This window comes from Carcharodon carcharias, chromosome 7 (genome assembly GCF_017639515.1).
Source record: "Carcharodon carcharias isolate sCarCar2 chromosome 7, sCarCar2.pri, whole genome shotgun sequence".
NCBI lineage: Eukaryota > Metazoa > Chordata > Chondrichthyes > Lamniformes > Lamnidae > Carcharodon > Carcharodon carcharias.
Window position 1 is genome coordinate 104,898,911 of NC_054473.1, and position 27,941 is coordinate 104,926,851.

General features: G+C 60.4%; 1 protein-coding gene across 1 annotated transcript in view; it reads left to right on the forward strand.

Annotated features, from left to right (window-relative positions):
• Positions 1 to 329: 329 nt before the first annotated feature.
• LOC121280026 (putative sodium-coupled neutral amino acid transporter 8) overlaps positions 330 to 27,941 on the forward strand; it is a 194,453-nt gene continuing 166,841 nt past the window's right edge. The window contains exon 1 of the mRNA XM_041191654.1: positions 330 to 521. Coding sequence (XP_041047588.1) covers positions 330 to 521 — 192 coding nt within the window. The remainder of the gene's footprint in view (positions 522 to 27,941) is intronic.

Below are 27,941 nucleotides of genomic sequence, written 5' to 3' on the forward strand. Positions count from 1 at the left end.
AAATGCACAACGCTTTTGAAATTCCAGCAGGTAAATTGACCTCTGATCACCTCCTGTTTCAGTTCAGTCTTGGCTGATGGGAGATTTGACACAAGGTCCTGCCAGCTTTCCCAACGAGCTCTGACCGGTGGGAGAGAACTTCTGCAAGTAGTTGATTGGCCAGAGGACCACCAATCCTGGCTTTCAGCAACTGAAGAACTTTCTGTCTGACAAGAGTTGAACCAGATCCTAGCGAGAATTGAGCAGCAGGAGGAGTGCCAATTCATGGCTGGACAAGTCAGACTGTAAGCAGGTTCAGAAGTTCTGGAATAGTGCAGTGATTGGCACAGATGGAGGAGCTGGCAAGAGAGAGCGTTAACCTCCTAGCAAAGCCAAAAGCTCTGGACACAGGGAGAGCAAGCCTGTCCTCCTCTGGAGCGGTATTCATCATGTTAAAGTCAGCCCTTGGTGCTGGACTCCTCAACTTCCCTTGGGCTTTTAGCAGAGTAGGAGGAATACACTCAGCCATCGCAGTGGAGATGGTAAGTTCGAGCTCCACGTGCATGTTTACAATTAATGTCAAAACGGATTGTTTATTCTGTCTCTTTTAGTGTAAATTCTTTCTGTCCAGTGATGTAGGGATTGTGTTGTAAGGGAACAAAACACTCCCAATTGTAATTGCTCCAGTGCCCCATCAAACACTCCCAGGGCAGGTACAGCATTGGGTTAGATACAGAGTAAAGCTCCCTCTACACTGTCCCCATCAACACTCCCAGGACAGTTACAGCACAGGATTAGGACAACTGGATTCCCAAAACTGTGCTCTATGTGTGGGCCAACTATCAAGGTATACAGCAGCATCATTAGCTCTTTACCCAGATCCTGTATCATGTATATTATTCCAATGACGGAGTGAGAGCAGCTTCTGGGAAAATGCTGGCACAAATTTATTCAACTGTATTAATAGTTAAATGGTTAAATCCCAGACAGTGGGATTCTGGGTGAGTTAGGGCACAGCGAAGAGTAGAAAGTTAGACTGTACCCAGCAGCTGGTAAACACCAGAAACCACCCCCCACCCCCACCCCCGCCACACTACCCCCCCCCCACCCCCCCCCCCTCACCCCGCCCCACCATGCTAGGTATACAGGCCGAGGTGCACCTACTGGCAGTGGATGTGTAGAGCTGGTAACGCAGAGAGTGGGGCACCAGCTGTGCCACCTGCTGCAAGAACACTTACAGTTCACATGTAACCTAGGACTGGCACTGCCAGCTGTGCCCTCAAATGTGTTTCCTCTGTGTCCATGCAGCAATGTTACAGGAGTTTCATTTCTCCAGCCTTTCAACAAGGTGTTGGAATGTTGCTCCACTTTACCACAGGCACAGACTTGCATTCTTGTCTCCTAGCACCTGAAACCTTTGTTGCCCTAACAACTTTATAAATGCTATTGATAGTTTATCCTCATATATACCTGGAATTGGCTGAATCTATTTAAATTTGCCCACCAGCCCTTTAAGGACAGTAAATCACATTCAGCATGGACTGGCACTGTCAATGACAGAAGCTGCCTGTTGTGTTTTCAAATCTCCCTCCTCCTCCTTCCAGGCCCATTGCAAACTCATCAATGAGTAGGGCATCCTCCAGTCAAGAACAATGTACCCATCTTGCTATCACTTCATACCCCTCTGTCTTCACTATGCCAGCTACCAAACAAGAGCTCAGAGTGTCGCTTCACTCTATCATTTCGATATGCCCCAGTTTCCTCCCTCCACATTTATTCTCAGCCACAGGAATTTCCTCACTGTGTTTTTTGTTACCCAGGCAACCAACATTCAAATAAATTATATCTAACTTATAATACACAGCCTTTGTAATGCCTTACCAATGCTATTACCCCAATGTCGCTCACTTAACCCTCTAAGTGGCCACATCCCTTTAAATTTGTCCATCACTTTCCTGGCAAACTGCCAGCACCCATTCTGAATCATGAGCTCTGCCACACTGTGAACCTAAACCTGACTCTGCAAATAGAGGCAATATCCTGACTGACTGGCTGATTATAATAACTCACTGCCCCAAAATTTACCCCACCTAAAGTTCAGTCATGCAGCAAGGCCCAGTCAAGGGGCATTTTTTCCCCCTTACTAAATGGGCATCATCAGCACAATATGCATTGTCTACCTCAAGATTCAATCACACAGTTTAGGACCAGAGTCATGCAGAGGTCAGGAGAAAGAAAGACCTTGCCTTTACATAGTGTCTTTCACAACCTCAAGATGTCACAAAGTGTTCTTCAGCCAATAAATTACTGCTACAAGTACTGTCATAACTTAGGAGACACAGCACCCAGTATATGCACAGTAAAATCCCAAAATTGGCAATGTGATAAATGGCCTTCCATTTAGTGATGTTGCTTGAAGGATAAACATTGACCAGGGCAGCTTGGACAGCTCCCATGCTCTTCTTCAAATATCATCAAAGAACTTTTTCTCTCCACCTGGGAGGCCAAATGGAGCCTCAGTTTCATGTCTCATCAGACAGTGGACTTCCGACACTAGGAATGTCAGCCTAGATTTTGTGCTCAAGTATCTGGATTGGGAATCAAACCCAGACTTTCTGACACTGAGCCATGATGAGGAAAGACATTGGTAATCCAGTTGGGATTCTAGTGTAATCAGTTCCCATCATGTTCAGCCAAATCCCCCTGATAACTGACCAGTGACTCTGGTTGGAAGATTGCCCCATGTTGAAGCTCAAGCTAGTCTGAAACATTAACTTTATATTTTGCTTATTTCCGGTCTTCTCTATGAAGGCTTCCTTGGCTTTTTTGTTTATTCATTCATGGGATGTGGGAGTTGCTGGCTGGGCCAGCATTTATGGCCCATCCCTAATTGCCCTTGAGAGCAATTGCCCATGAGCTGCCTTCTTGAACGGCTGCAGTCCACGTGGTGTAGGTACACCCACAGTGCTGTTAGGGAGGGAATTCCAGGATTTTGACCCAGCAACAATGAAGGAACAACGATATATTTCCAAGTCAGGATGGTGAGTGGCTTGGAGGTGATCTTCCAGGTGGTGGTGTTCCCATGTCCTTGTCCTCCTAGATGGTAGCGGTCATGGGTTGGAAGGTGCTGTCTAAGGAGCCTTGGTGAGTTAGACCATAAGACCATAAGATATAGGGGCATAAATTAGGCCAATCAGCCCATCAAGTCTGCTCCGCCATTCAAACATGGCTGATAAGTTTCTCAACCCCATTCTCCCACCTTCTCCCTGTAAACTTTGATCCCCAAAGGTTCTGCAGTACATTTTGTAGATGGGACACACTGCTGCTACTGTGCATCAATGGTGGAGGGAGTAAATTTTTGTGGGTGGGGTGCCAATCAAGCTCACTACTTTCTCCTGGATGGTGTCAAACTTCTTGAGTGTTGTTGGAACTACACTCATCCAGGAAGTGGAGAGTATTTATTACATTCCTGACTTGTGCCTTGTAATGGTGAACAGGCTTTGGGGAGTCAGGAGGTGAGTTACTCGACTCAGGGTGAGAAAACTTTCCATGTGCATTTAAGACATTAATATTTGACTAATACTCTGACGAGGAACATTGGGTTTTGTTAAGGGGATAGGATGTTGTCCTGACTGGATAAATTGCAGATCCACTGAATTTCCAAGAAAACTGCCTTATAATGCTTCATGTCAAGTTACATTTGTCTTTATCATAGAAAGTTTATATAACACTATCGGTATCACACTAGAGAATAGAGATTAATACTTCTCAGATGGCTAACTCTAGCTATTTTAAATGGAATTGGAACTCTCTTTATCGAATTCAATAGGCTGTCATCACCAAACTTAAAGCAACCAGTATTTTTATATTTCCTCGCCTTACACTGATCCTCACACTTTGGTTGAAATCTTATCTTACAATACACAAACTGTTCCACATATTGTCAAAGTGCAAGCACTGTTCAGCGCAGCACATTTAAAGGAGCCTGTGACAAATGCATTCATCGCTGGACTAAAACTCCTCATGACCAATATTATTTGTCTACATTCATCATTATCTTCACCCTCTTCCTCAGAATTCACTTCACCAAATGTTATTTCACAGACCTTGCTTCTTCACGTTGGACAGTTCATCACATAATGATACTTTGAGTCACATCTGAAGTACTTATTAACTGTTCTTTGAGAAATCCTGGAATTCATTTGCCTATTATTTCTGTTCCACTTTTGTCTTCTGCAGTAATAGCTGGGTCTGCTAAAGGTGTTTTCATCTTCATTGTGCCTGTCCTTATTCCTACTATTGTAATGACTCCTGTGCCTGGTATCTGCAACGTTTCAAACTCTGCCAATCATTGAGTTCTCTGTTCTTTATGTTACCGTGGAATATCCCATTTGTCCCTCAAAGACTGAAGGAAATGATTATTTCCCCAGGATTTTGTTCGAGGCAGCAGACATCTGATCTGACAAGGCCTTTCTCTCCAAGAACTGAATATCAGTTGGAACCAGGAGCCTGTCCATGAGACACATTAGCACAATCCAGCAATGTAAAAGTTGCTGCTGACCCAGGGATCCCCACACTGAATCTCATCAAGCTTTTATACAGTCTAGTAGATTACATGATGTATTCCACCATGGAATCTATCAAAGTCTGACCATGCCTCATGGGCATTTAACATATCATTTTCCTGGTAAATTTCAATCAAGAACTTTAATAGAAGGTCAATACTTTCATCATTGTCCAACTGAAGGGCATCCAGCTCACAAAAATACTTTACTTCCTGATTTTATGTCTTGTAGGGTGGTATAACCTGTGTCCACTTCATTTATCTGCTGATCATATGGTTCAGACTGTGAGAGCATCAGTGGCTAATCATACCCTGACCATTTATACCTGCTGCCTGCCATCTGCCAGAATTCTGTCCTTTTTTTGTCTGTCTGTTTTCATTAGTTTCCAAGCTTTGGTTTTAGATAACCATTTGCTGCTACCATGTTCTGTTGCAGAAATGCGGCTGAAGAATAGAACTGAAGCCACATTTTACAACACTTTCTTGTTTATTTCTGATGTAAATGACTAGTTTCAGTCTGTGTCTATTGAAAGGAATCAAGTGCATCACTTGTCAATGCCCCCCACCTGCATACAGTTAACCACAATTAAAATACAATTAACTCTCAAAGCTTGGCCTAAATAGCCAAGTGGTTATGGTACTGGGTTTGTAACCCTAAGATCAAGAGTTCAAATCTCACAATGGCAAAACTATGAAACAATGTAACTTCATCTGAAACAGATGGAAGTGGATTTAGCTTGGCCTAAATAGCCAAGTGGTTATGGCACTGGGTTTGTAACCCCAAGATCAAGAGTTCAAATCTCACAATGGCAAACTATGGAACAATGTAACTTCGTCTGAAACAGATGGAAACAGGTTTGTACTCGAAAGAGTATCAAGTGTTCAAATCTCACAATGGCAAACTATGAAACAATGTAACTTCATCTGAAACAGATGGAAACAGGTTTGTACTCGAAAGAGTTACAACAACACAACACTCCTTAGGCCTAAATGGCCAAGTGGTTATGGTACTGGGTTTGTAACCCTAAGATCAAGAGTTCAAATCTCACAATGGCAAACTATGAAACAATGTAACTTCATCTGAAACAGATGGAAACAGGTTTACTCAAAAGAGTATCAAAACGTTCAAATCTCACGATGGCAAACTATGAAACCATGTAATTTTGCTTGGCCTAAATAGCCAAGTGGTTATGGTACTGGGCTTGTAACCCCAAGATCAAGAGTTCAAATCTCACAATGGCAAAACTATGAAACAATGTAACTTCATCTGAAACAGATGGAAACGGGTTTGTACTCGAATGAGTTACATCCTCAAAAGAGTATCAAGAGTTCAAATCTCACAATGGCAAACTATGAAACAATGTAACTTCATCTGAAACAGATGGAAACAGGTTTACTCAAAAAGAGTATCAAAAGTTCAAATCTCATAATGGCAAACTATGAAACAATCTGTGATCAGATGCTCATAATAATGTTGTTTAGCTCTGGTATGATAGCCAAGTGGTTATGGTACTGGGTTTGTAACCCCAAGATCAAGAGTTCAATTTTCACAATGGCAAACTATGAAACAATGTAACTTCATCTGAATCAGAACAGATGGAAACGGGTTTGTACTCAAAAGCGTTACATTATGTGTGCCTATGCACACAGGTGGCGACTTTCCGCCTTCAGACCCTGCAGCGATACCTCTACGTTGAGCCTCCTCCTAGATGGTGTGCCCTGATGACGTATTTCTTCCGTCAGGTGCACGGCCTGAATTATGACGTGCAGCTCCTGTTTATAGAACAGCTGGGCCTCGGTGGCTCCTTGCAGGCGTTGCCCGTCTTTTACCAGGACCTGATCAAAGTCTGGAAAGTGGTCGCCTCGCGACGCAGCTCTCCCCCGTCAGGAGTAGCGGCTATCGTCAGAGAGCCGCTGCTCAGGAATCCGCCCCTCCGTCCTTTTCAGTGGTTGGCGGAGAGGAGGGCTGTGGCCGCAGGGGTGACCAGGATCGGGGACGTGCTGGGTGGCGGAGGACTGGGCTGGATGCTCCCGCAGGAGTTGGCGCGACGCGCGTCTGTGAGTGTCCAGGTCGCAGCCGATGCCATCCAAGACCTGAGAACGGTCGTGCTCGGACCCGACGTTATTTTGGGTCTTGAGGTGGCCCAGGTGCGCGGTGGTCTTCCGTCTGAGCGTTCCCCTGTTCGGACGGAATTCCACATTGGCCCCAAGCCCCGAACCCTCCCTCGGGTGCTGGTGCCCCGCAATATGAGCCGCCTCGGGGACATGCCCTCTGTGCCTTTTGGCACAGCAAAGAGGGGCTTTTTGTATGGACTGCTGCTGCACACCTTCCATTTTCTCGCCCTTGTCCGTCGACCGGACACGCCCTGGCGTGCCTTGTTGCCGTCCGGCGGCGGAGGCCCTCGATGGGAGGCCCTCTACGGAGGTGTCCTCCCCCTTTCTATCGGGGACCTGGGTTGGAGGGTGTTGCATGCAGCAGTCCCTTATAATAAGAGGATGCATAGGTTCACGGACTCTCAGGACACATGCCCTTTTTGCGGTCTTGTGGAGTCCGTGGACCATGTATACATAGGGTGTTGTAGGCTGCACTCCCTTTTTAGTTATTTGAAAAACCTTTTATTGATGTTTTGTTTGCACTTCAGCCCCACGCTCCTGATCTATGGGCACCCGGTGCGGAAGGGGGTCGGGAAGGAGGAGGACCTCCTCGTGAACCTGCTCCTGGGCCTGGCCAAGTTGGCCATTAACAGGTCCAGGCAGCGGGCGATCGACGGGGGAGTCCCGCCCGATTGTTTGTCCCTCTTCCGCGGCTACGTTCGCTGCCGGATGTCCCTGGAGAAGGAGCACGCGGTGTCTGCTGGCACTCTCGAGGCCTTCCGTGCTCGGTGGGCACCGCGGGGACTGGGGTGTTTTGTTGACCCCTTTAATCACATTTTGATTTAAAGTTTGTAAGTTTCCTTTAAACTTTGTTCTTGGTTTTACAGCTGACCTGAATTAGGGGCTGTGCCTGATTTATCCCAATTTTGTTGATTTGGTTTTCATTTAAAAGATTATCAAGAGTTCAAATCTCACAATGGCAAACTATGAAACAATGTAACTTCATCTGAAACAGATGGAAACAGGTTTACTCAAAAGAGTATCAAGAGTTCATTTTCTTAATGATCTCGTGGAGGCAATTGTGGATTCAGTTGGTTTCCTGATACTGAGGAGAGAAGGTGTGTGGTGTTGCTGCTCCTCAGTGTTTCAACTGTTTCTGCTGCTGCCTTTGGGGTTGTTGCTTCTGCTGTGTGCTGCTGCTGCTTCTGTTGCTGCTCCTCCAGTGCTGCTGCTGCTGCCTTGCCCCTGTGCTGCTAAAGGAGAGAGAGGGAGAGAAGAGAACAGTTGCTACTGTTGCTACAGGACAGGAAGGCCAGGAGGCCAGGACTGAGTTGGAAAACAACATCCTAGGTGGGTGTCTGAACTGTGTATTTTTGTTTAAGGTGGGGGCAATTAAGGACTGTGTTTTGTAGGGGGAGGCAAGAAGACTGCCAGAGGAGTTGGGGAAGGAAGAGCGGGAGGGTGTGTGTGTGTGCTGAAACCATCTTTCTGCCACCCCTCCCCCCCAACCCAGCCCTTTTCCCGGTAAGGCCAGCAATAGCTGGTGAAGACATCGCCTCCCCCTGCCTGAAGAACATCAGGCCCCCACCCACCGTCCATCCACCATCGAGGACACCCACCTGGACATTTACCTCTTTCCCTCCTGTGCCTCCCTGTCTTTTACTCCTCTCCCTCCTCTCCTCTCCTGCCTAAAAGAGGGGAGGTTGTTTCTACCTCTCTCCCCCACCCCCTTTCCTCCCTATATATATATAAAAAAAAAAATAAAAAGAAGAAAAACAAAATGGCCAATCCTTCCCGGGGTGGGCGTGGCTCTGGCCCTAAGGCCAATTCACCATCGCCTGTGGCCGGGCCCTCGAGGGCTAATGTGGAGGCGGTTTTGTCACCGGTGGCAGGGCCTCAAAAAAAGAAAACTTATGCGGGGGTGGTTGCTTCTGCGGCTCCAGCTGCTCCCGCTGCCCTGTCACCTTTCCGCCTCCTGACCAGGGCCCTTGGGGTAAAGAGCTATGCTCACCCTGAAATGACAATAGAGGCCTGCGTAAAGGCTATGGCTGGGGTCGTCGGCCCCTCAGCCATTGTCGCGGCCTCTAAAATGTATGGGAAGGCCATATTCTTCTTGAGGTCCGAGCGGGCGGTGCACCTCGCCCTGCAAAAAGGACTCACTGTGGGCGGGACTTTTCTGGCGGTGGACCCCCTTGAGGCCACCGCCCAGAGAATTATTATTTCGAACATCCCGCCTTTTCTATCCAGTGAGCTCCTCCTCCCCCACCTTAATAAATTGGGGGAGGTCAGGTCGGGGGTTGCACCAATCCCGCTCGGCCTCAAAGACTCGGCCCTCCACCATGTGTACTCCTTCCGGCGCCAGGTATTTGTCCGCTTGGCCCAGGAGGAGTGCCTGGTGGGGGCCTTTGTTATCAATTTTGAGGGGACCGCCTATCGGGTCTTCTGGACCGTGGAGGGCGTGCGGTGCCATGCTTGTAAGGAGGCGGGGCACGTGAGGAAGAACTGCCCCGCCTCCAAGGCTACGAGCCCCACCCAAGCGGCCACGGCTGGCACCGCCCCTCCTCCCCCCGCCACCACTCCATCTCCCGCCCCGCAAGGGGAAGCGACGCCGGCGGCCACTGCCATCTCGGCTGCCGGTGAGGCGGGCGGAGAGCCCCCGCGCCGTAAGAAGGCGCGGAGGAAGACCCGCAACCTGGAGGCGGCCCCTGAAATGCCCCAAAACCCCCAAACACCTGCAAGCACCGGCTCGGGGGAAAAGACATCATCCGGCCCCGGCGTCGTGTCCGCGTGTGCTCCCGGGCCCGTGGGTGCTAAGGCGCCGAGTGCTGGGCCCGGCGTCGTTTCTGCGCGTGCTCCCGGGGCCGGCGGGGAAAAGACGCGGGACCCCGAGCCGGGGTATCTGACACCCAAAACCCAGAGGGTGGAGTGTCCGGGAGGGCTGGACAAGGAGGAGGGGGCCTCGGAAATGGAGGTCTCCCTAGCCCCCAGCCTGACCCGGAAGAGACGTCACGCTTCGGAGGAGGAGGTGGGTGATGCCCAAACTGAAGAAGTTGGGTGTGTCCCTTCCCCCGATGAAGAGGTGGTGGCGTCTCCGCCAAGTAAAATCTCACCCTGTCCTCTCGGGGAACTCAAAACACCTGCATCGACTCCCAGCACTGTTACCCCTGTCAACCTGCTGCAGTCCCCTGAACAGGGCCCCTCGGGGGTCACTGAAGGCACCTCCCTTGAGGTGGTGCCCGACTCAGAGACCCTCGATACCCCCGAGGTACCTTCTGGCTCATCGGGGGACTGTAACTTGCAAAATTTAAAAAATGTCAACGGGTCATTGGGTGGCGGCAAAAAGGAAGGCCTTCCCGCTCCCTCCCAAACCTTAGCACCGGGCGTCCTAGTTTTGGGTCAGGAGCTTGTCCTGAGCTCCCCGGACGACCCGGTGCCGGGAGGAGAGCGGGCATCAGAACTGCCGCTGCCCTCTGACCCAAAACCTTTAGAGGAGACCAGAGAGGACCCCTCTGGCCTTGATCCTGGGGGTGGGATCGAGGTACAGGTGGGGCCAGCTGGCAGCTCCGAATCAGCCCCCGTACTCAATGCGGGGGAGGGGTCGGAAGCTGGAGGCGACGACCTGGAGGAGGACGGGGTGTCCGTGGTGAGCGCTGGAGATTACGCTGAGTCGCTCTCAAGCGAGGCGGTGGATCCCCTGGTGCCCTCCACCGACTCCCCCCTCATCCCCCCAAGGGAACTCCGGGACTTTTTGGCGAGTCATCGCGGTCGCCGAGACAGGGTTCAGTTGGCCTTGGACCGGTGGCATTCTTTTCCGCTGGTGTTCTGGTCCACTCGCGAGGCTCTCAAGTCTCCTGAGTTGGATAGGAACGCGCGGCGGAGGGTCCAAACGTTTCTCGCTGGGCTCCTGAAGGAGAGGAAGGACTAAAAAGTCCTCTTCTTCTTTTTAATGACTTAAGGTGAAGGTTTGATGTACCTTTGACAATGAAGACGACTATAGCCAGCCTCAACATCCGCGGCAGCAGGGCCGCACAGCGCAGGTTCCAGAACTTCTCGGTCCTCAGGGACGGGAAGTATGCGTTGTGCTTCCTGCAAGAAACCCATACCGTTCCGGGAGACAAAGCCACGTGGCTCCTGGAGTGGCGAGGGGGGGTCTACATGAGTCACCTAGCCTCCAATTCTGGCGGGGTGGCTATCTTGTTGGCCCCGCATTTTCAGCCGGAGATCTTGGGGGTCAAGGAGCCGGTGCCAGGCCGGTTGCTGCACCTGACTGTGCGTCTGGGGGGGGCGGTGCTTCACTTTGTGAATGTGTACGCTCCCCTGGGCACGCAGCAGCAAGCGAGCTTCTTTGAAGAAGTGTCCACTCATCTCGGCTCCATCGACGCTGGCGAGTGCATCGTCCTCGGGGGGGATTTCAATTGCACCCTCAGGGTCCGGGACCGTCACGGTACCCCGCACTGCACGCGAGGTGTGAGTAAGTTGCGGGACCTGGTCAGGTCCTTCGACTTAGTGGACGTCTGGCGAAATCTCCATCCTGACTCCAGCGTGTTCACCTTTGTGTCACCTGGAGTCGGAGCGTCCAGACTCGACCGCCTTTACGTTTCGAAGGCGTACGTGTCCTGCGTTCCGGCTGCTTCTATACAGCAGGTTCCGTGCACGGACCACCGTCTGGTGTGGGCGGAGCTCACTTCATTCTGCGCTCGGACGGGGTCCGCGTACTGGCATTTTAATAACCTGTTGTTGGAAGACCAGCGGTTCCTGGACTCGTTCCGTCGCTTCTGGGCCGGCTGGAGAAGGAAGCGGGGAGGCTTCCCCTCCTTGAGGCTATGGTGGGACGTGGGCAAGACTCACGTCCGAGTTTTCTGTCAAGAGTACGCGAAGGGGTCGACAAAGAGACGCAAATCCAGGGTCGAGGAGTTGGAGAAGGAGGTGCTCGACCTGGAGGCACGTCACCGTCAGCCCGACGCGGACCCGGCCCTGCGGTCGGTGTACGATCAGAAGAAGGGCGCGCTGCGGGACCTACAACTGGTCGGGTCTCGGGGCACGTTCGTGAGGTCGCGGATCTGTTTCCTTAAGGAGATGGACCGTGGCTCTCCCTTCTACAAACTGGAAAAAAGGCACGGGGTCCGTAAGCAGCTCTTTACGCTGCTGGCCGACGACAGATCCATTCTATCGGATCCGGGGGGCATCAGGGCCATTGCCCGAGATTACCACACTGCCCTGTTCTCTCCGGGTCCGTCCAGTGAGGAAGCTTGCAGAGTTTTGTGGGAGGACCTGCCGCAGGTCGGCCCGGAGTGCGCCGGAAAGCTCGACTCCCCTATAAGTCTGGGGGAGCTGACCGGCGCACTCGACGGTCTTTCTAGGGGCAAAACCCCGGGACTAGACGGGCTGACCGTGGAGTTCTTCAGGGCGTTCTGGGACGTCTTGGGGAGCGACTTCGCGGGGGTCCTGGGGGAGAGCATTGCTACCGGGGAGATGCCCCTTTCGTGGCGCAGGGCCGTGATTGCCCTGCTGCCGAAGAAGGGGGATCTCCGCCTTCTTAAAAACTGGCGCCCGGTCTCCCTCCTCAGCACGAACTACAAAATCTTCGCCCGAGCCATGTCTTCTCGGCTCGGCACCGTGCTGGACCACATGATCCACCCTGACCAGTCCTACACCGTCCCGGACCGAACCATTTATGATAACATCCATCTGGTCCGGGACATCATCCACCATTCCCAGAGGGCTCGTCTGTCAAGTGCCTTCCTGTCTCTCAATCAGGAGAAGGCGTTCGACAGGGTGGATCACGAATACTTACTCGGAACTCTGCGAGCTTTCGGGTTCGGGATGCATTTTGTCGCCCGGATCCGACTTCTGTACACCGCCGCGGAGTGTCTAGTGAAGGTTAACGGGTCCCTGACGGCGCCCCTTTGCTTTGGGAGAGGGGTACGTCAGGGCTGCCCCCTGTCTGGCCAGTTGTATTCTATTTGCGTGGAGCCTTTCCTGCGCCTCTTGCGGAGGAGGTTGTCGGGATTGGTTCTGCGCGGGCCGGGCATCGGGGTGGTCCTTTCGGCTTACGCCGATGACGTGCTCCTTATGTTTAGTGACCCGGCTGACCTGAGGAGGATGCGCGAGTGCCAGGAGGTCTTCTCTGCCGCTTCTTCTGCCAGGATCAACTGGGGTAAATGTTCTGGACTCCTGGTCGGTCAGTGGCAGATGGATCCCCTACCCGAGGAGCTCAGGCCTTTCACCTGGAGCAGGACCAGCCTCCTCTACCTGGGGGTCCATCTCTGCCCCGCTGAGGAATCCTGGCCGGCAAACTGGCAGGAACTGGAGACGAAAGTCACCGCTCGCCTGCGGCGCTGGACAGGACTGCTCCGAGTGCTATCTTACTGAAGTCGAGTTCTGGTCATAAACCAGCTGATCGCCGCCATGTTGTGGTATCGGCTGGTCACTTTGACCCCTCCCCCGGACTTTGTCACAAGAATCCAGAGATTGTTAGTCGACTTCTTCTGGGACAAAAGATTGCACTGGGTCGCTGCCGAGGTTCTGAGTCTCCCGCTTAGGGAGGGTGGTCAGGCGCTAGTGTGCCTACGCACACAGGTGGCGACTTTCCACCTTCAGACCCTGCAGCGATACCTCTACGTCGAGCCTCCTCCTAGATGGTGTGCCCTGATGACGTATTTCTTCCGTCAGGTGCACGGCCTGAATTATGACGTGCAGCTCCTGTTTATAGAACAGATGGGCCTCGGTGGCTCCTTGTAGGCGTTGCCTGTCTTTTACCAGGACCTGATCAAAGTCTGGAAAGTGGTCGCCTCGCGACGCAGCTCTCCCCCGTCAGGAGTAGCGGCTATCGTCAGAGAGCCGCTGCTCAGGAATCCGCCCCTCCGTCCTTTTCAGTGGTTGGCGGAGAGGAGGGCTGTGGCCGCAGGGGTGACCAGGATCGGGGACGTGCTGGGTGGCGGAGGACTGGGCTGGATGCTCCCGCAGGAGTTGGCGCGACGCGCGTCTGTGAGTGTCCAGGTCGCAGCCGATGCCATCCAAGACCTGAGAACGGTCGTGCTCGGACCCGACATTATTTTGGGTCTTGAGGTGGCCCAGGTGCGTGCTGGTCTTCCGTCTGAGCGTTCCCCTGTTCGGACAGAATTCCACATTGGCCCCAAGCCCCGAACCCTCCCTCGGGTGCTGGTGCCCCGCAATATGAGCTGCCTCGGGGACGTGCCCTCTGTGCCTTTTGGCACGGCAAAGAGGGGTTTTTTGTACGGACTGCTGCTGCACACCTTCCATTTTCTCGCCCTTGTCCGTCGACCGGACACGCCCTGGCATGCCTTGTTGCAGTCCGGCGGCGGAGGTCCCGATGGGAGGCCCTCTACGGAGGTGTCCTCCCCCTTTCTATCGGGGACCTGGGTTGGAGGATGTTGCATGCAGCAGTCCCTTATAATAAGAGGATGCATAGGTTCATGGACTCTCAGGACACATGCCCTTTTTGCGGTCTTGTGGAGTCCGTGGACCATGTATACATAGCGTGTTGTAGGCTGCACTCCCTTTTTAGTTATTTGAAAAACCTTTTATTGATGTTTTGTTTGCACTTCAGCCCCACGTTCCTGATCTATGGGCACCCGGTGCGGAAGGGCGTCGGGAATGAGGAGGACCTCCTCGTGAACCTGCTCCTGGGCCTGGCCAAGTTTGCCATTAACAGGTCCAGGCAGCGGGCAATCGACGGGGGAGTCCCGCCCAATTGTTTGTCCCTCTTCTGCGGCTACGTTCGCTGCCGGATGTCCCTGGAGAGGGAGCACGCGGTGTCTGCTGACACTCTCGAGGCCTTCCGTGCTCAGTGGGCACCGCGGGGACTGGGGTGTTTTGTTGACCCCTTTAATCACATTTTGATTTAAAGTTTGTAAGGTTCCTTTAAATTTTTGTCCTTGGTTTTACAGCAGATCTGAATTAGGGGCTGTGCCTGATTTATCCCAATTTTGTTGATTTGGTTTAATTGTTTTCATTTAAAAGATTATCAAGAGTTCAAATCTCACAATGGCAAAACGATGAAACAATGTAACTTCATCTGAAACAGATGGAAACAGGTTTGTACTCGAAAGAGTTACAATTAACTCTCCTCACCCAGACCCTCCACACCCTCCTTACCGAGACCCCTCCTCATGCATATCTTCTTCATGCACGGCCCCTCTCACCCACACCCTCCTAAGCCGATCTTATTGGCCACTGTGTGTGTGTATGTGTAGGTGCGTGCGTAGGTGTGTGTAGGTGCGTGCGTAGGTGTGTGTAGGTGCGTGCGTAGGTGTGTGTAGGTGCGTGCGTAGGTGTGTGTAGGTGCGTGCGTAGGTGTGTGTAGGTGCGTGGGTGTGTGTGTGGTTGCATGGGTGTGTGTGTGGGTGCGTGGGTGCGTGGGTGTGTGTGTGGGTGCGTGTGTGGGTGCGTGTGTGGGTGCGTGTGTGGGTGCGTGTGTGGGTGCGTGTGTGGGTGCGTGTGTGTGTGCGTGGGTGTGTGCGTGGGTGTGTGCGTGGGTGTGTGCGTGGGTGTGTGCGTGGGTGTGTGCGTGGGTGTGTGGGTGGGTGCGTGGGTGTGTGTGTGGGTGCGTGGGTGTGTGTGTGGGTGTGTGTGGGTGCGTGGGTGGGTGCGTGGGTGTGTGTGTGGGTGTGTGGGTGCGTGGGTGGGTGGGTGGGTGCGTGTGTGGGTGCGTGGGTGCGTGGGTGCGTGTGTGGGTGTGTGGGTGCGTGGGTGCGTGGGTGTGTGCGTGCGTGGGTGTGTGGGTGCGTGGGTGTGTGCGTGTGTGGGTGCGTGGGTGCGTGGGTGGGTGCGTGGGTGGGTGCGTGGGTGGGTGCGTGGGTGGGTGCGTGTGTGGGTGCGTGTGTGGGTGTGTGGGTGCGTGTGTGGGTGCGTGTGTGGGTGCGTGTGTGGGTGCGTGTGTGGGTGCGTGTGTGGGTGCGTGTGTGGGTGCGTGTGTGGGTGCGTGTGTGGGTGCGGGTATGGGTGTGTGGGTGCGTGTATGGGTGTGTGGGTGCGTGTCTGGGTGTGTGGGTGCGTGTCTGGGTGTGTGGGTGCGTGTGTGGGTGCGTGTGTGGGTGCGTGTGTGGGGGCGTGGGTGCGTGGGTGCGTGCGTGGGTGCGTGGGTGCGTGCGTGGGTGCGTGGGTGCGTGGGTGCGTGCGTGGGTGCGTGGGTGCGTGCGTGGGTGCGTGGGTGTGTGTGTGGGTGTGTGGGTGCATGCGTGGGTGCGTGCGTGGTTGCGTGGGTGCGTGGTTGCGTGGGTGCGTGGTTGCGTGGGTGCGTGGTTGCGTGGGTGCGTGCGTGGGTGCGTGCGTGGGTGCATGGGTGCGTGGGTGCGTGCGTGGGTGCGTGGGTGCGTGGGTGCGTGGGTGCGTGTGTGGGTGCGTGCGTGGGTGCGTGGGTGCGTGGGTGCGTGGGTGCGTGGGTGCGTGGGTGCGTGGGAGCGTGCGTGGGTGCGTGGTTGCGTGCGTGGGTGCGTGCGTGTGTGCGTGGGTGCGTGGGTGCGTGGGTGCGTGCGTGGGTGCATGCGTGGGTGCGTGGGTGCGTGGGTGCGTGCGTGGGTGCGTGGGTGCGTGGGTGCGTGCGTGGATGCGTGGGTGTGTTCGTGGGTGCGTGGGTGGGTGCGTGGGTGCGTGGGTGCGTGGGTGCGTGGGTGGGTGGGTGGGTGCGTGGATGCGTGGGTGCGTGGGTGCGTCTGTGCGTGGGTGTGTGCGTGGGTGTGTGCGTGGGTGTGTGCGTGGGTGTGTGCGTGGGTGTGTGCGTGGGTGTGTGCGTGGGTGTGTGCGTGCGTGGGTGCGTGGGTGCGTGCGTGTGTGCGTGGGTGCGTGGGTGCGTGCGTGGGTGCGTGGGTGCGTGGGTGCGTGGGTGCGTGCGTGGGTGCGTGGGTGGGTGCGTGGGTGCGTGGGTGCGTGGGTGCGTGGGTGCGTGGGTGCGTGGGTGTGTGCGTGGGTGTGTGCGTGGGTGCGTGGGTGCGTGCGTGGGTGCGTGGGTGCGTGGGTGCGTGGGTGTGTGCGTGGGTGCGTGGGTGCGTGGGTGTGTGCGTGGGTGCGTGGGTGCGTGGGTGCGTGGGTGCGTGGGTGCGTGCGTGGGTGCGTGGGTGCGTGGGTGCGTGGGTGCGTGGGTGCGTGCGTGGGTGTGTGCGTGGGTGTGTGCGTGGGTGTGTGGGTGTGTGGGTGCGTGGGTGCGTGGGTGCGTGGGTGTGTGGGTGTGTGCGTGGGTGTGTGGGTGTGTGCGTGGGTGCGTGGGTGTGTGCGTGGGTGCGTGGGTGTGTGCGTGGGTGTGTGCGTGGGTGTGTGCGTGGGTGTGTGCGTGGGTGTGTGCGTGGGTGCGTGCGTGGGTGCGTGCGTGTGTGCGTGCGTGGGTGCGTGGGTGCGTGGGTGCGTGGGTGCGTGGGTGCGTGGGTGCGTGCGTAGGTGCGTGCGTGGGTGCGTGAGTGGGTGAGTGGGTGAGTGGGTGCGTGCGTGGGTGCGTGGGTGCGTGGGTGCGTGGGTGCGTGGGTGCGTGGGTGCGTGGGTGTGTGCGTGGGTGCGTGGGTGCGTGGGTGCGTGCGTGGGTGTGTGGGTGCGTGGGTGCGTGGGTGCGTGGGTGCGTGGGTGCGTGGGTGCGTGGGTGGGTGCGTGCGTGGGTGGGTGCGTGGGTGGGTGCGTGCGTGGGTGGGTGCGTGCGTGGGTGGGTGCGTGCGTGGGTGCGTGCGTGGGTGCGTGGGTGCGTGCGTGGGTGCGTGCGTGGGTGCGTGCGTGGGTGTGTGCGTGGGTGTGTGCGTGGGTGTGTGCGTGGGTGCGTGGGTGTGTGCGTGGGTGCGTGGGTGGGTGAGTGCGTGGGTGGGTGAGTGCGTGGGTGGGTGAGTGCGTGTGTGCGTGTGTGCGTGTGTGCGTGGGTGCGTGGGTGCGTGCGTGGGTGTGTGCGTGGGTGTGTGCGTGGGTGTGTGCGTGGGTGTGTGCGTGGGTGTGTGCGTGGGTGTGTGCGTGGGTGTGTGCGTGGGTGTGTGCGTGGGTGTGTGCGTGGGTGGGTGCGCGGGTGGGTGCGTGGGTGCGTGGGTGCGTGCGTGTGTGCGTGGGTGCGTGGGTGCGTGGGTGTGTGCGTGGGTGTGTGCGTGGGTGCGTGGGTGGGTGCGTGGGTGGGTGCGTGGGTGGGTGCGTGGTTGGGTGGGTGCGTGTGTGCGTGGGTGCGTGGGGGCGTGGGTGTGTGCGTGGGTGTGTGCGTGGGTGCGTGGGTGGGTGCGTGGGTGGGTGCGCGGGTGGGTGCGTGGGTGCGTGGGTGCGTGGGTGTGTGCATGGGTGTGTGCGTGGGTGTGTGCGTGGGTGTGTGCGTGGGTGTGTGCGTGGGTGTGTGCGTGGGTGCGTGGGTGTGTGGGTGCGTGGGTGCGTGGGTGCGTGCGTGGGTGCGTGGGTGCGTGGGTGTGTGCGTGGGTGCGTGGGTGTGTGCGTGGGTGCGTGGGTGTGTGCGTGGGTGCGTGGGTGCGTGCGTGGGTGCGTGCGTGGGTGCGTGCGTGGGTGCGTGCGTGGGTACGTGCGTGGGTGCGTGGGTGCGTGGGTGCGTGCGTGGGTGCGTGCGTGGGTGTGTGAGTGGGTGAGTGGGTGAGTGGGTGAGTGGGTGAGTGGGTGCGTGCGTGGGTGCGTGGGTGCGTGGGTGCGTGGGTGTGTGCGTGGGTGCGTGGGTGTGTGCGTGCGTGCGTGCGTGCGTGGGTGCATGCGTGGGTGCGTGGGTGCGTGGGTGCGTGGGTGCGTGGATGCGTGCGTGGGTGCGTGGGTGCGTGCGTTGGTGCGTAGGTGCGTGGGTGCGTGCGTGGGTGCGTGCGTGCGTGGGTGCGTGCGTGGGTGCATGGGTGGGTGCGTGCGTGGGTGCGTGGGTGTGTGCGTGGGTGTGTGCGTGGGTGCGTGCGTGGGTGCGTGCGTGGGTGCGTGCGTGGGTGTGTGCGTGGGTGTGTGCGTGGGTGTGTGCGTGGGTGTGTGCGTGGGTGTGTGCGTGGGTGCGTGTGTGCGTGTGTGCGTGTGTGCGTGGGTGGGTGAGTGGGTGAGTGGGTGTGTGCGTGTGTGCGTGTGTGCGTGTGTGCGTGTGTGCGTGTGTGCGTGTGTGCGTGTGTGCGTGGGTGGGTGCGTGCGTGGGTGGGTGCGTGGGTGCGTGGGTGCGTGGGTGCGTGCGTGGGTGCGTACGTGGGTGCGTGGGAGCGTACGTGGGTGCGTAGGTGCGTGCGTGGGTGCGTGCGTGGGTGGGTGCGTGGGTGGGTGCGTGGGTGCGTGGGTGCGTGCGTGGGTGCGTGCGTGGGTGCGTGCGTGGGTGCGTGGGTGGGTGCGTGCGTGGGTGCGTGCGTGGGTGTGTGGGTGTGTGCGTGGGTGCGTGCGTGGGTGCGTGCGTGGGTGCGTGCGTGGGTGCGTGCGTGGGTGTGTGCGTGGGTGCGTGGGTGCGTGCGTGGGTGCGTGCGTGGGTGCGTGCGTGGGTGTGTGCGTGGGTGCGTGGGTGTGTGCGTGGGTGCGTGGGTGCGTGCGTGGGTGCGTGCGTGGGAGCGTGCGTGGGTGCGTGCGTGGGTGCGTGGGTGCGTGGGTGCGTGCGTGGGTGCGTGCGTGGGTGTGTGAGTGGGTGAGTGGGTGAGTGGGTGCGTGGGTGTGTGCGTGGGTGCGTGGGTGTGTGCGTGGGTGCGTGGGTGTGTGCGTGCGTGCGTGCGTGCGTGGGTGCATGCGTGGGTGCGTGGGTGCGTGGGTGCATGCGTGGGTGCGTGGGTGCGTGGGTGCGTGGGTGCGTGGGTGCGTGCGTGGGTGCGTGGGTGCGTGCGTTGGTGCGTAGGTGCGTGGGTGCGTGCGTGGGTGCGTGCGTGGGTGCGTGCGTGGGTGCATGGGTGGGTGCGTGCGTGGGTGCGTGCGTGGGTGCGTGGGTGTGTGCGTGGGTGCGTGCGTGGGTGCGTGCGTGGGTGCGTGCGTGGGTGTGTGCGTGGGTGTGTGCGTGGGTGTGTGCGTGGGTGTGTGCGTGGGTGTGTGCGTGGGTGTGTGCGTGGGTGTGTGCGTGCGTGTGTGCGTGGGTGGGTGAGTGGGTGTGTGCGTGTGTGCGTGTGTGCGTGCGTGGGTGGGTGCGTGGGTGCGTGGGTGCGTGGGTGCGTGCGTGGGTGCGTACGTGCGTGGGTGCGTACGTGGGTGCGTAGGTGCGTGCGTGGGTGCGTGCGTGGGTGGGTGGGTGTGTGCGTGGGTGCGTGCGTGGGTGCGTGCGTGGGTGCGTGCGTGGGTGTGTGCGTGGGTGCGTGCGTGGGTGCGTGCGTGGGTGCGTGCGTGGGTGTGTGCGTGGGTGCGTGGGTGCGTGGGTGCGTACGTGGGTGCGTGCGTGGGTGCGTGCGTGGGTGTGTGCGTGGGTGTGTGCGTGGGTGCGTGGGTGCATGGGTGGGTGCGTGGGTGCGTGGGTGTGTGCGTGGGTGAGTGGGTGCGTGCGTGTGTGCGTGTGTGCGTGGGTGCATGGGTGCGTGTGTGCGTGTGTGCGTGGGTGCGTGGGTGCGTGGGTGTGTGCGTGGGTGTGTGCGTGGGTGGGTGCGTGGGTGGGTGGGAGCGTGGGTGCGTGGGTGTGTGCGTGGGTGTGTGCGTGGGTGTGTGCGTGGGTGTGTGCGTGGGTGTGTGCGTGGGTGGGTGCGTGGGTGGGTGCGTGGGTGCGTGTGTGCGTGGGTGCGTGGGTGTGTGCGTGGGTGCGTGGGTGGGTGCGTGGGTGGGTGCGCGGGTGGGTGCGTGGGTGCGTGGGTGCGTGGGTGCGTGGGTGCGTGGGTGTGTGTGTGCCTGTGTGCGTGGGTGGGTGCGTGGGTGGGTGCGTGGGTGGGTGCGTGGGTGGGTGGGTGCGTGGGTGGGTGCGTGGGTGGGTGCGTGGGTCTGTGCGTGGGTGCATGGGTCTGTGCATGGGTGCGTGGGTGCGTGGGTGCGTGGGTCTGTGCGTGGGTCTGTGCGTGGGCCTGTGCGTGGGCCTGTGCGTGGGTGCGTGGGTGCGTGCGTGGGTGCGTGCGTGGGTGCGTGCGTGGGTGCGTGCGTGGGTGCGTGCGTGGGTGCGTGCGTGGGTGTGTGGGTGTGTGCGTGGGTGCGTGCGTGGGTGCGTGCGTGGGTGCGTGCGTGGGTGTGTGCGTGGGTGTGTGCGTGGGTGCGTGCGTGGGTGTGTGCGTGGGTGCGTGCGTGGGTGTGTGTGTGCGTGAGTGGGTGTGTGCGTGGGTGCGTGGGTGCGTGGGTGCGTGGGTGCGTGGGTGCGTGGGTGCGTGCGTGGGTGCGTGCGTGGGTGTGTGCGTGGGTGTGTGCGTGGGTGTGTGCGTGCGTGTGTGCGTGGGTGCATGGGTGGGTGCGTGGGTGAGTGGGTGCGTGCGTGTGTGCGTGTGTGCGTGGGTGCGTGGGTGTGTGTGTGCGTGTGTGCGTGGGTGTGTGCGTGGGTGTGTGCGTGGGTGTGTGTGTGGGTGTGTGCGTGGGTGTGTGCGTGGGTGGGTGTGTGGGTGGGTGCGTGGGTGTGTGCGTGGGTGGGTGCGTGGGTGGTGTGCGTGGGTGCGTGTGTGCGTGGGTGCGTGGGTGTGTGCGTGGGTGCGTGGGTTGGTGCGTGGGTGGGTGCGCGGGTGGGTGCGTGGGTGCATGGGTGCATGGGTGCGTGGGTGTGTGTGTGCCTGTGTGCGTGGGTGGGTGCGTGGGTGGGTGCGTGGGTGGGTGCGTGCGTGGGTGGGTGCGTGGGTGGGTGCGTAGGTGGGTGCGTGGGTGGGTGCGTGGGTGGGTGCGTGGGTGGGTGCGTGGGTCTGTGCGTGGGTGCATGGGTCTGTGCATGGGTGCGTGGGTGCGTGGGTGCGTGGGTCTGTGCGTGGGACTGTGCGTGGGTCTGTGCGTGGGTGCGTGGGTCCGTGGGTGCGTGGGTGCGTGGGTGCGTGCGTGCGTGGGTGCGTGCGTGGGTGCGTGCGTGGGTGCGTGCGTGGGTGCGTGCGTGGGTGCGTGCGTGGGTGCGTGCATGGGTGTTTGCGTGGGTGGGTGCGTGGGTGTATGCGTGTGTGCGTGGGTGCGTGGGTGCGTGCGTGCGTGCGTGGGTGCGTGCGTGCGTGCGTGGGTGCGTGGGTGCGTGCGTGGGTGCATGCGTGGGTGCGTGGGTGCGTGTGTGGGTGCGTGGGTGCGTGTGTGGGTGCGTGGGTGCGTGCGTGGGTGCTTGTGTGGCTGCGTGGGTGCTTGTGTGGGTGCGTGGGTGCTTGTGTGGGTGCGTGGGTGCTTGTGTGGGTGCGTGGGTGCGTGGGTGCGTGGGTGTGTGTGTGTGTGTGTGTGTGGGTGTGTGGGTGTGTGGGTGTGTGGGTGTGTGGGTGCGTGGGTGCGTGCGTGGGTGCGTGGGTGTGTGCGTGGGTGTGTGCGTGGGTGTGTGCGTGGGTGTGTGCGTGGGTGTGTGCGTGGGTGCGTGGGTGCGTGGGTGGGTGCGTGGGTGCGTGGGTGTGTGCGTGGGTGCGTGGGTGCGTGGGTGGGTGGGTGCGTGGGTGGGTGCGTGGGTGGGTGCGTGGGTCTGTGCGTGGGTGCATGGGTCTGTGCATGGGTGCGTGGGTGCGTGGGTGCGTGGGTCTGTGCGTGGGTCTGTGCGTGGGCCTGTGCGTGGGCCTGTGCGTGGGTGCGTGGGTGCGTGCGTGGGTGCGTGCGTGGGTGCGTGCGTGGGTGCGTGCGTGGGTGCGTGCGTGGGTGCGTGCGTGTGTGCGTGGGTGCGTGCGTGGGTGCGTGCGTGGGTGCGTGCGTGGGTGTGTGCGTGGGTGTGTGCGTGGGTGCGTGCGTGGGTGTGTGCGTGGGTGCGTGCGTGGGTGTGTGCGTGGGTGTGTGCGTGCGTGAGTGGGTGTGTGCGTGGGTGCGTGGGTGCGTGGGTGCGTGGGTGCGTGGGTGCGTGCGTGGGTGCGTGCGTGGGTGCGTGCGTGGGTGTGTGCGTGGGTGTGTGCGTGGGTGTGTGCGTGGGTGTGTGCGTGCGTGTGTGCGTGGGTGCATGGGTGGGTGCGTGGGTGAGTGGGTGCGTGCGTGTGTGCGTGTGTGCGTGGGTGCGTGGGTGTGTGCGTGGGTGTGTGCGTGGGTGTGTGCGTGGGTGTGTGCGTGGGTGTGTGCGTGGGTGTGTGCGTGGGTGGGTGTGTGGGTGGGTGCGTGGGTGTGTGCGTGGGTGGGTGCGTGGGTGGGTGCGTGGGTGCGTGTGTGCGTGGGTGCGTGGGTGTGTGCGTGGGTGCGTGGGTTGGTGCGTGGGTGGGTGCGCGGGTGGGTGCGTGGGTGCATGGGTGCATGGGTGCGTGGGTGTGTGTGTGCCTGTGTGCGTGGGTGGGTGCGTGGGTGGGTGCGTGGGTGGGTGCGTGCGTGGGTGGGTGCGTGGGTGGGTGCGTGGGTGGGTGCGTGGGTGGGTGCGTGGGTGGGTGCGTGGGTCTGTGCGTGGGTGCATGGGTCTGTGCATGGGTGCGTGGGTGCGTGGGTGCGTGGGTCTGTGCGTGGGACTGTGCGTGGGTCTGTGCGTGGGTGCGTGGGTCCGTGGGTGCGTGGGTGCGTGGGTGCGTGGGTGCGTGCGTGGGTGCGTGCGTGGGTGCGTGCGTGGGTGCGTGCGTGGGTGCGTGCGTGGGTGCGTGCATGGGTGTTTGCGTGGGTGGGTGCGTGGGTGTATGCGTGGGTGCGTGGGTGCGTGGGTGCGTGCGTGCGTGCGTGGGTGCGTGCGTGCGTGCGTGGGTGCGTGGGTGCGTGCGTGGGTGCATGCGTGGGTGCGTGTGTGGGTGCGTGGGTGCGTGTGTGGGTGCGTGGGTGCGTGCGTGGGTGCTTGTGTGGCTGCGTGGGTGCTTGTGTGGGTGCGTGGGTGCTTGTGTGGGTGCGTGGGTGCTTGTGTGGGTGCGTGGGTGTGTGGGTGTGTGGGTGTGTGTGTGTGTGTGTGTGTGTGTGTGTGTGTGGGTGTGTGTGTGGGTGTGTGGGTGTGTGTGGGTGTGTGGGTGTGTGGGTGTGTGGGTGCGTGGGTGCGTGGGTGTGTGCGTGGGTGTGTGCGTGGGTGTGTGCGTGGGTGTGTGCGTGGGTGCGTGGGTGTGTGCGTGGGTGCGTGGGTGGGTGCGTGGGTGCGTGGGTGGGTGCGTGGGTGCGTGCGTGGGTGCGTGGGTGCGTGCGTGGGTGCGTGGGTGCGTGTGTGGGTGTGTGGGTGCGTGGGTGCGTGCGTGGGTGCGTGGGTGCGTGGGTGCGTGTGTGCGTGGGTGCGTGGGTGTGTGCGTGGGTGCGTGGGTGCGTGGGTGCGTGCGTGGGTGCGTGCGTGGGTGCGTGCGTGCGTGGGTGTGTGCGTGGGTGGGTGCGTGGGTGTGTGTGTGGGTGCGTGGGTGTGTGTGTGGGTGTGTGGGTGCGTGGGTGTGTGTGTGGGTGTGTGGGTGTGTGGGTGTGTGGGTGTGTGGGTGTGTGGGTGTGTGGGTGCGTGGGTGCGTGGGTGCGTGGGTCCGTGGGTGCGTGGGTGCGTGGGTGCGTGGGTGTGTGCGTGGGTGCGTGGGTGTGTGCGTGCGTGCGTGCGTGCGTGGGTGCATGCGTGGGTGCGTGGGTGCGTGGGTGCATGCGTGGGTGCGTGGGTGCGTGGGTGCGTGGGTGCGTGCGTGGGTGCGTGGGTGCGTGCGTTGGTGCGTAGGTGCGTGGGTGCGTGCGTGGGTGCGTGCGTGGGTGCGTGCGTGGGTGCATGGGTGGGTGCGTGCGTGGGTGCGTGCGTGGGTGCGTGGGTGTGTGCGTGGGTGCGTGCGTGGGTGCGTGCGTGGGTGCGTGCGTGGGTGTGTGCGTGGGTGTGTGCGTGGGTGTGTGCGTGGGTGTGTGCGTGGGTGTGTGCGTGGGTGCGTGTGTGCGTGGGTGGGTGAGTGGGTGTGTGCGTGTGTGCGTGTGTGCGTGTGTGCGTGTGTGCGTGTGTGCGTGTGTGTGTGCGTGCGTGGGTGGGTGCGTGGGTGCGTGGGTGCGTGGGTGCGTGGGTGCGTGGGTGCGTGCGTGGGTGCGTACGTGCGTGGGTGCGTACGTGGGTGCGTAGGTGCGTGCGTGGGTGCGTGCGTGGGTGGGTGGGTGTGTGCGTGGGTGCGTGCGTGGGTGCGTGCGTGGGTGCGTGCGTGGGTGCGTGCGTGGGTGCGTGCGTGGGTGTGTGCGTGGGTGTGTGCGTGGGTGTGTGCGTGGGTGCGTGGGTGCGTACGTGGGTGCGTGCGTGGGTGCGTGCGTGGGTGTGTGCGTGGGTGCGTGGGTGCATGGGTGGGTGCGTGGGTGCGTGGGTGTGTGCGTGTGTGAGTGGGTGCGTGCGTGTGTGCGTGTGTGCGTGGGTGCGTGGGTGCGTGTGTGCGTGTGTGCGTGGGTGCGTGGGTGCGTGGGTGGGTGCGTGGGTGCGTGGGTGGGTGCGTGGGTGGGTGCGTGGGTGGGTGGGAGCGTGGGTGCGTGGGTGTGTGCGTGGGTGTGTGCGTGGGTGTGTGCGTGGGTGGGTGCGTGGGTGGGTGCGTGGGTGCGTGTGTGCGTGGGTGCGTGGGTGTGTGCGTGGGTGCGTGGGTGGGTGCGTGGGTGGGTGCGTGGGTGGGTGCGTGGGTGGGTGCGCGGGTGGGTGCGTGGGTGCGTGGGTGCGTGGGTGCGTGGGTGCGTGGGTGCGTGGGTGTGTGTGTGCCTGTGTGCGTGGGTGGGTGCGTGGGTGGGTGCGTGGGTGGGTGGGTGCGTGGGTGGGTGCGTGGGTGGGTGCGTGGGTCTGTGCGTGGGTGCATGGGTCTGTGCATGGGTGCGTGGGTGCGTGGGTGCGTGGGTCTGTGCGTGGGTCTGTGCGTGGGTCTGTGCGTGGGCCTGTGCGTGGGTCTGTGCGTGGGTGCGTGGGTGCGTGCGTGGGTGCGTGCGTGGGTGCGTGCGTGGGTGCGTGCGTGGGTGTGTGGGTGTGTGCGTGGGTGCGTGCGTGGGTGCGTGCGTGGGTGTGTGCGTGGGTGTGTGCGTGGGTGTGTGCGTGGGTGTGTGCGTGGGTGTGTGTGTGCGTGAGTGGGTGTGTGCGTGGGTGCGTGGGTGCGTGGGTGCGTGCGTGGGTGTGTGCGTGGGTGTGTGCGTGGGTGTGTGCGTGGGTGTGTGCGTGGGTGTGTGCGTGGGTGTGTGCGTGCGTGTGTGCGTGGGTGCATGGGTGGGTGCGTGGGTGAGTGGGTGCGTGCGTGTGTGCGTGTGTGCGTGTGTGCGTGTGTGCGTGTGTGCGTGGGTGCGTGGGTGTGTGTGTGCGTGTGTGCGTGGGTGTGTGCGTGGGTGTGTGCGTGGGTGTGTGCGTGGGTGGGTGTGTGGGTGGGTGGGAGCGTGGGTGCGTGGGTGTGTGCGTGGGTGGGTGCGTGGGTGGGTGCGTGGGTGCGTGTGTGCGTGGGTGCGTGTGTGCGTGGGTGCGTGGGTGTGTGCGTGGGTGTGTGCGTGGGTGTGTGCGTGGGTGGGTGCGCGGGTGGGTGCGTGGGTGCATGGGTGCATGGGTGCGTGGGTGTGTGTGTGCCTGTGTGCGTGGGTGGGTGCGTGGGTGGGTGCGTGGGTGGGTGCGTGGGTGGGTGCGTGCGTGGGTGGGTGCGTGGGTGGGTGCGTGGGTGGGTGCGTGGGTGGGTGCGTGGGTCTGTGCGTGGGTGCATGGGTCTGTGCATGGGTGCGTGGGTCTGTGCGTGGGCCTGTGCGTGGGTCTGTGCGTGGGTGCGTGGGTCCGTGGGTGCGTGGGTGCGTGGGTGCGTGCGTGCGTGGGTGCGTGCGTGGGTGCGTGCGTGGGTGCGTGCATGGGTGCGTGCGTGGGTGCGTGCGTGGGTGCGTGCATGGGTGTTTGCGTGGGTGGGTGCGTGGGTGTATGCGTGGGTGCGTGGGTGCGTGGGTGCGTGGGTGCGTGCGTGCGTGGGTGCGTGCGTGCGTGCGTGGGTGCGTGGGTGCGTGCGTGGGTGCATGCGTGGGTGCGTGGGTGCGTGTGTGGGTGCGTGGGTGCGTGTGTGGGTGCGTGGGTGCGTGCGTGGGTGCTTGTGTGGCTGCGTGGGTGCTTGTGTGGGTGCGTGGGTGCTTGTGTGGGTGCGTGGGTGCTTGTGTGGGTGCGTGGGTGCGTGGGTGCGTGGGTGTGTGTGTGTGTGTGGGTGTGTGTGTGTGTGTGTGTGTGTGTGTGGGTGTGTGGGTGTGTGGGTGTGTGGGTGTGTGGGTGTGTGGGTGCGTGGGTGCGTGGGTGCGTGGGTGCGTGGGTGCGTGGGTGCGTGGGTGTGTGCGTGGGTGTGTGCGTGGGTGCGTGGGTGCGTGGGTGCGTGGGTGTGTGCGTGGGTGCGTGGGTGTGTGCGTGGGTGCGTGGGTGTGTGCGTGGGTGCGTGGGTGCGTGGGTGCGTGGGTGCGTGGGTGGGTGCGTGGGTGCGTGGGTGCGTGCGTGGGTGCGTGGGTGGGTGCGTGGGTGCGTGTGTGGGTGCGTGGGTGCGTGCGTGGGTGCGTGGGTGCGTGTGTGCGGGTGTGCGTGTGTGCGTGGGTGCGTGGGTGTGTGCGTGGGTGCGTGGGTGCGTGGGTGCGTGCGTGGGTGCGTGCGTGGGTGCGTGCGTGCGTGGGTGTGTGCGTGGGTGGGTGCGTGGGTGTGTGTGTGGGTGCGTGGGTGTGTGTGTGGGTGTGTGGGTGCGTGGGTGTGTGTGTGGGTGTGTGGGTGTGTGGGTGTGTGGGTGTGTGGGTGTGTGGGTGTGTGGGTGTGTGGGTGCGTGGGTGCGTGGGTGCGTGGGTGCGTGGGTGCGTCGGTGCGTGGGTGCGTGGGTGTGTGTGTGTGTGTGTGGGTGTGTGGGTGTGTGGGTGCGTGGGTGCGTGGGTGCGTGCGTGGGTGTGTGCGTGGGTGCGTGCGTGGGTGCGTGCGTGGGTGCGTGCGTGCGTGGGTGCGTGTGTGGGTGCGTGGCTGCGTGGCTGCGTGTGTGGGTGCGTGGCTGCGTGTGTGGGTGCGTGGCTGCGTGTGTGGGTGCGTGCGTGGGTGCGTGCGTGGGTGCGTGCGTGAGTGCGTGCGTGGGTGCGTGTATGGGTGCGTGTGTGGGTGCGTGTGTGGGTGCGTGTGTGGGTGCGTGTGTGGGTGCGTGGGTGCGTGGGTGGGTGCGTGGGTGGGTGCGTGGGTGTGTGCGTGGGTGTGTGCGTGGGTGTGTGCGTGGGTGTATGCGTGGGTGTATGCGTGGGTGTGTGCGTTGGTGTGTGCGTTGGTGTGTGCGTTGGTGTGTGCGTGGGTGTGTGCGTGGGTGTGTGCGTGGGTGTGTGCGTGTGTGCGTGGGTGCGTGGGTGGGTGCGTGGGTGCGTGTGTGCGTGGGTGCGTGGGTGCGTGGGTGTGTGCGTGGGTGCGTGGGTGGGTGCGTGGGTGGGTGCGTGGGTGGGTGCGTGGGTGCGTGGGTGGGTGGGTGGGTGCGTGGGTGCGTGGGTGCGTGTGTGCGTGTGTGCG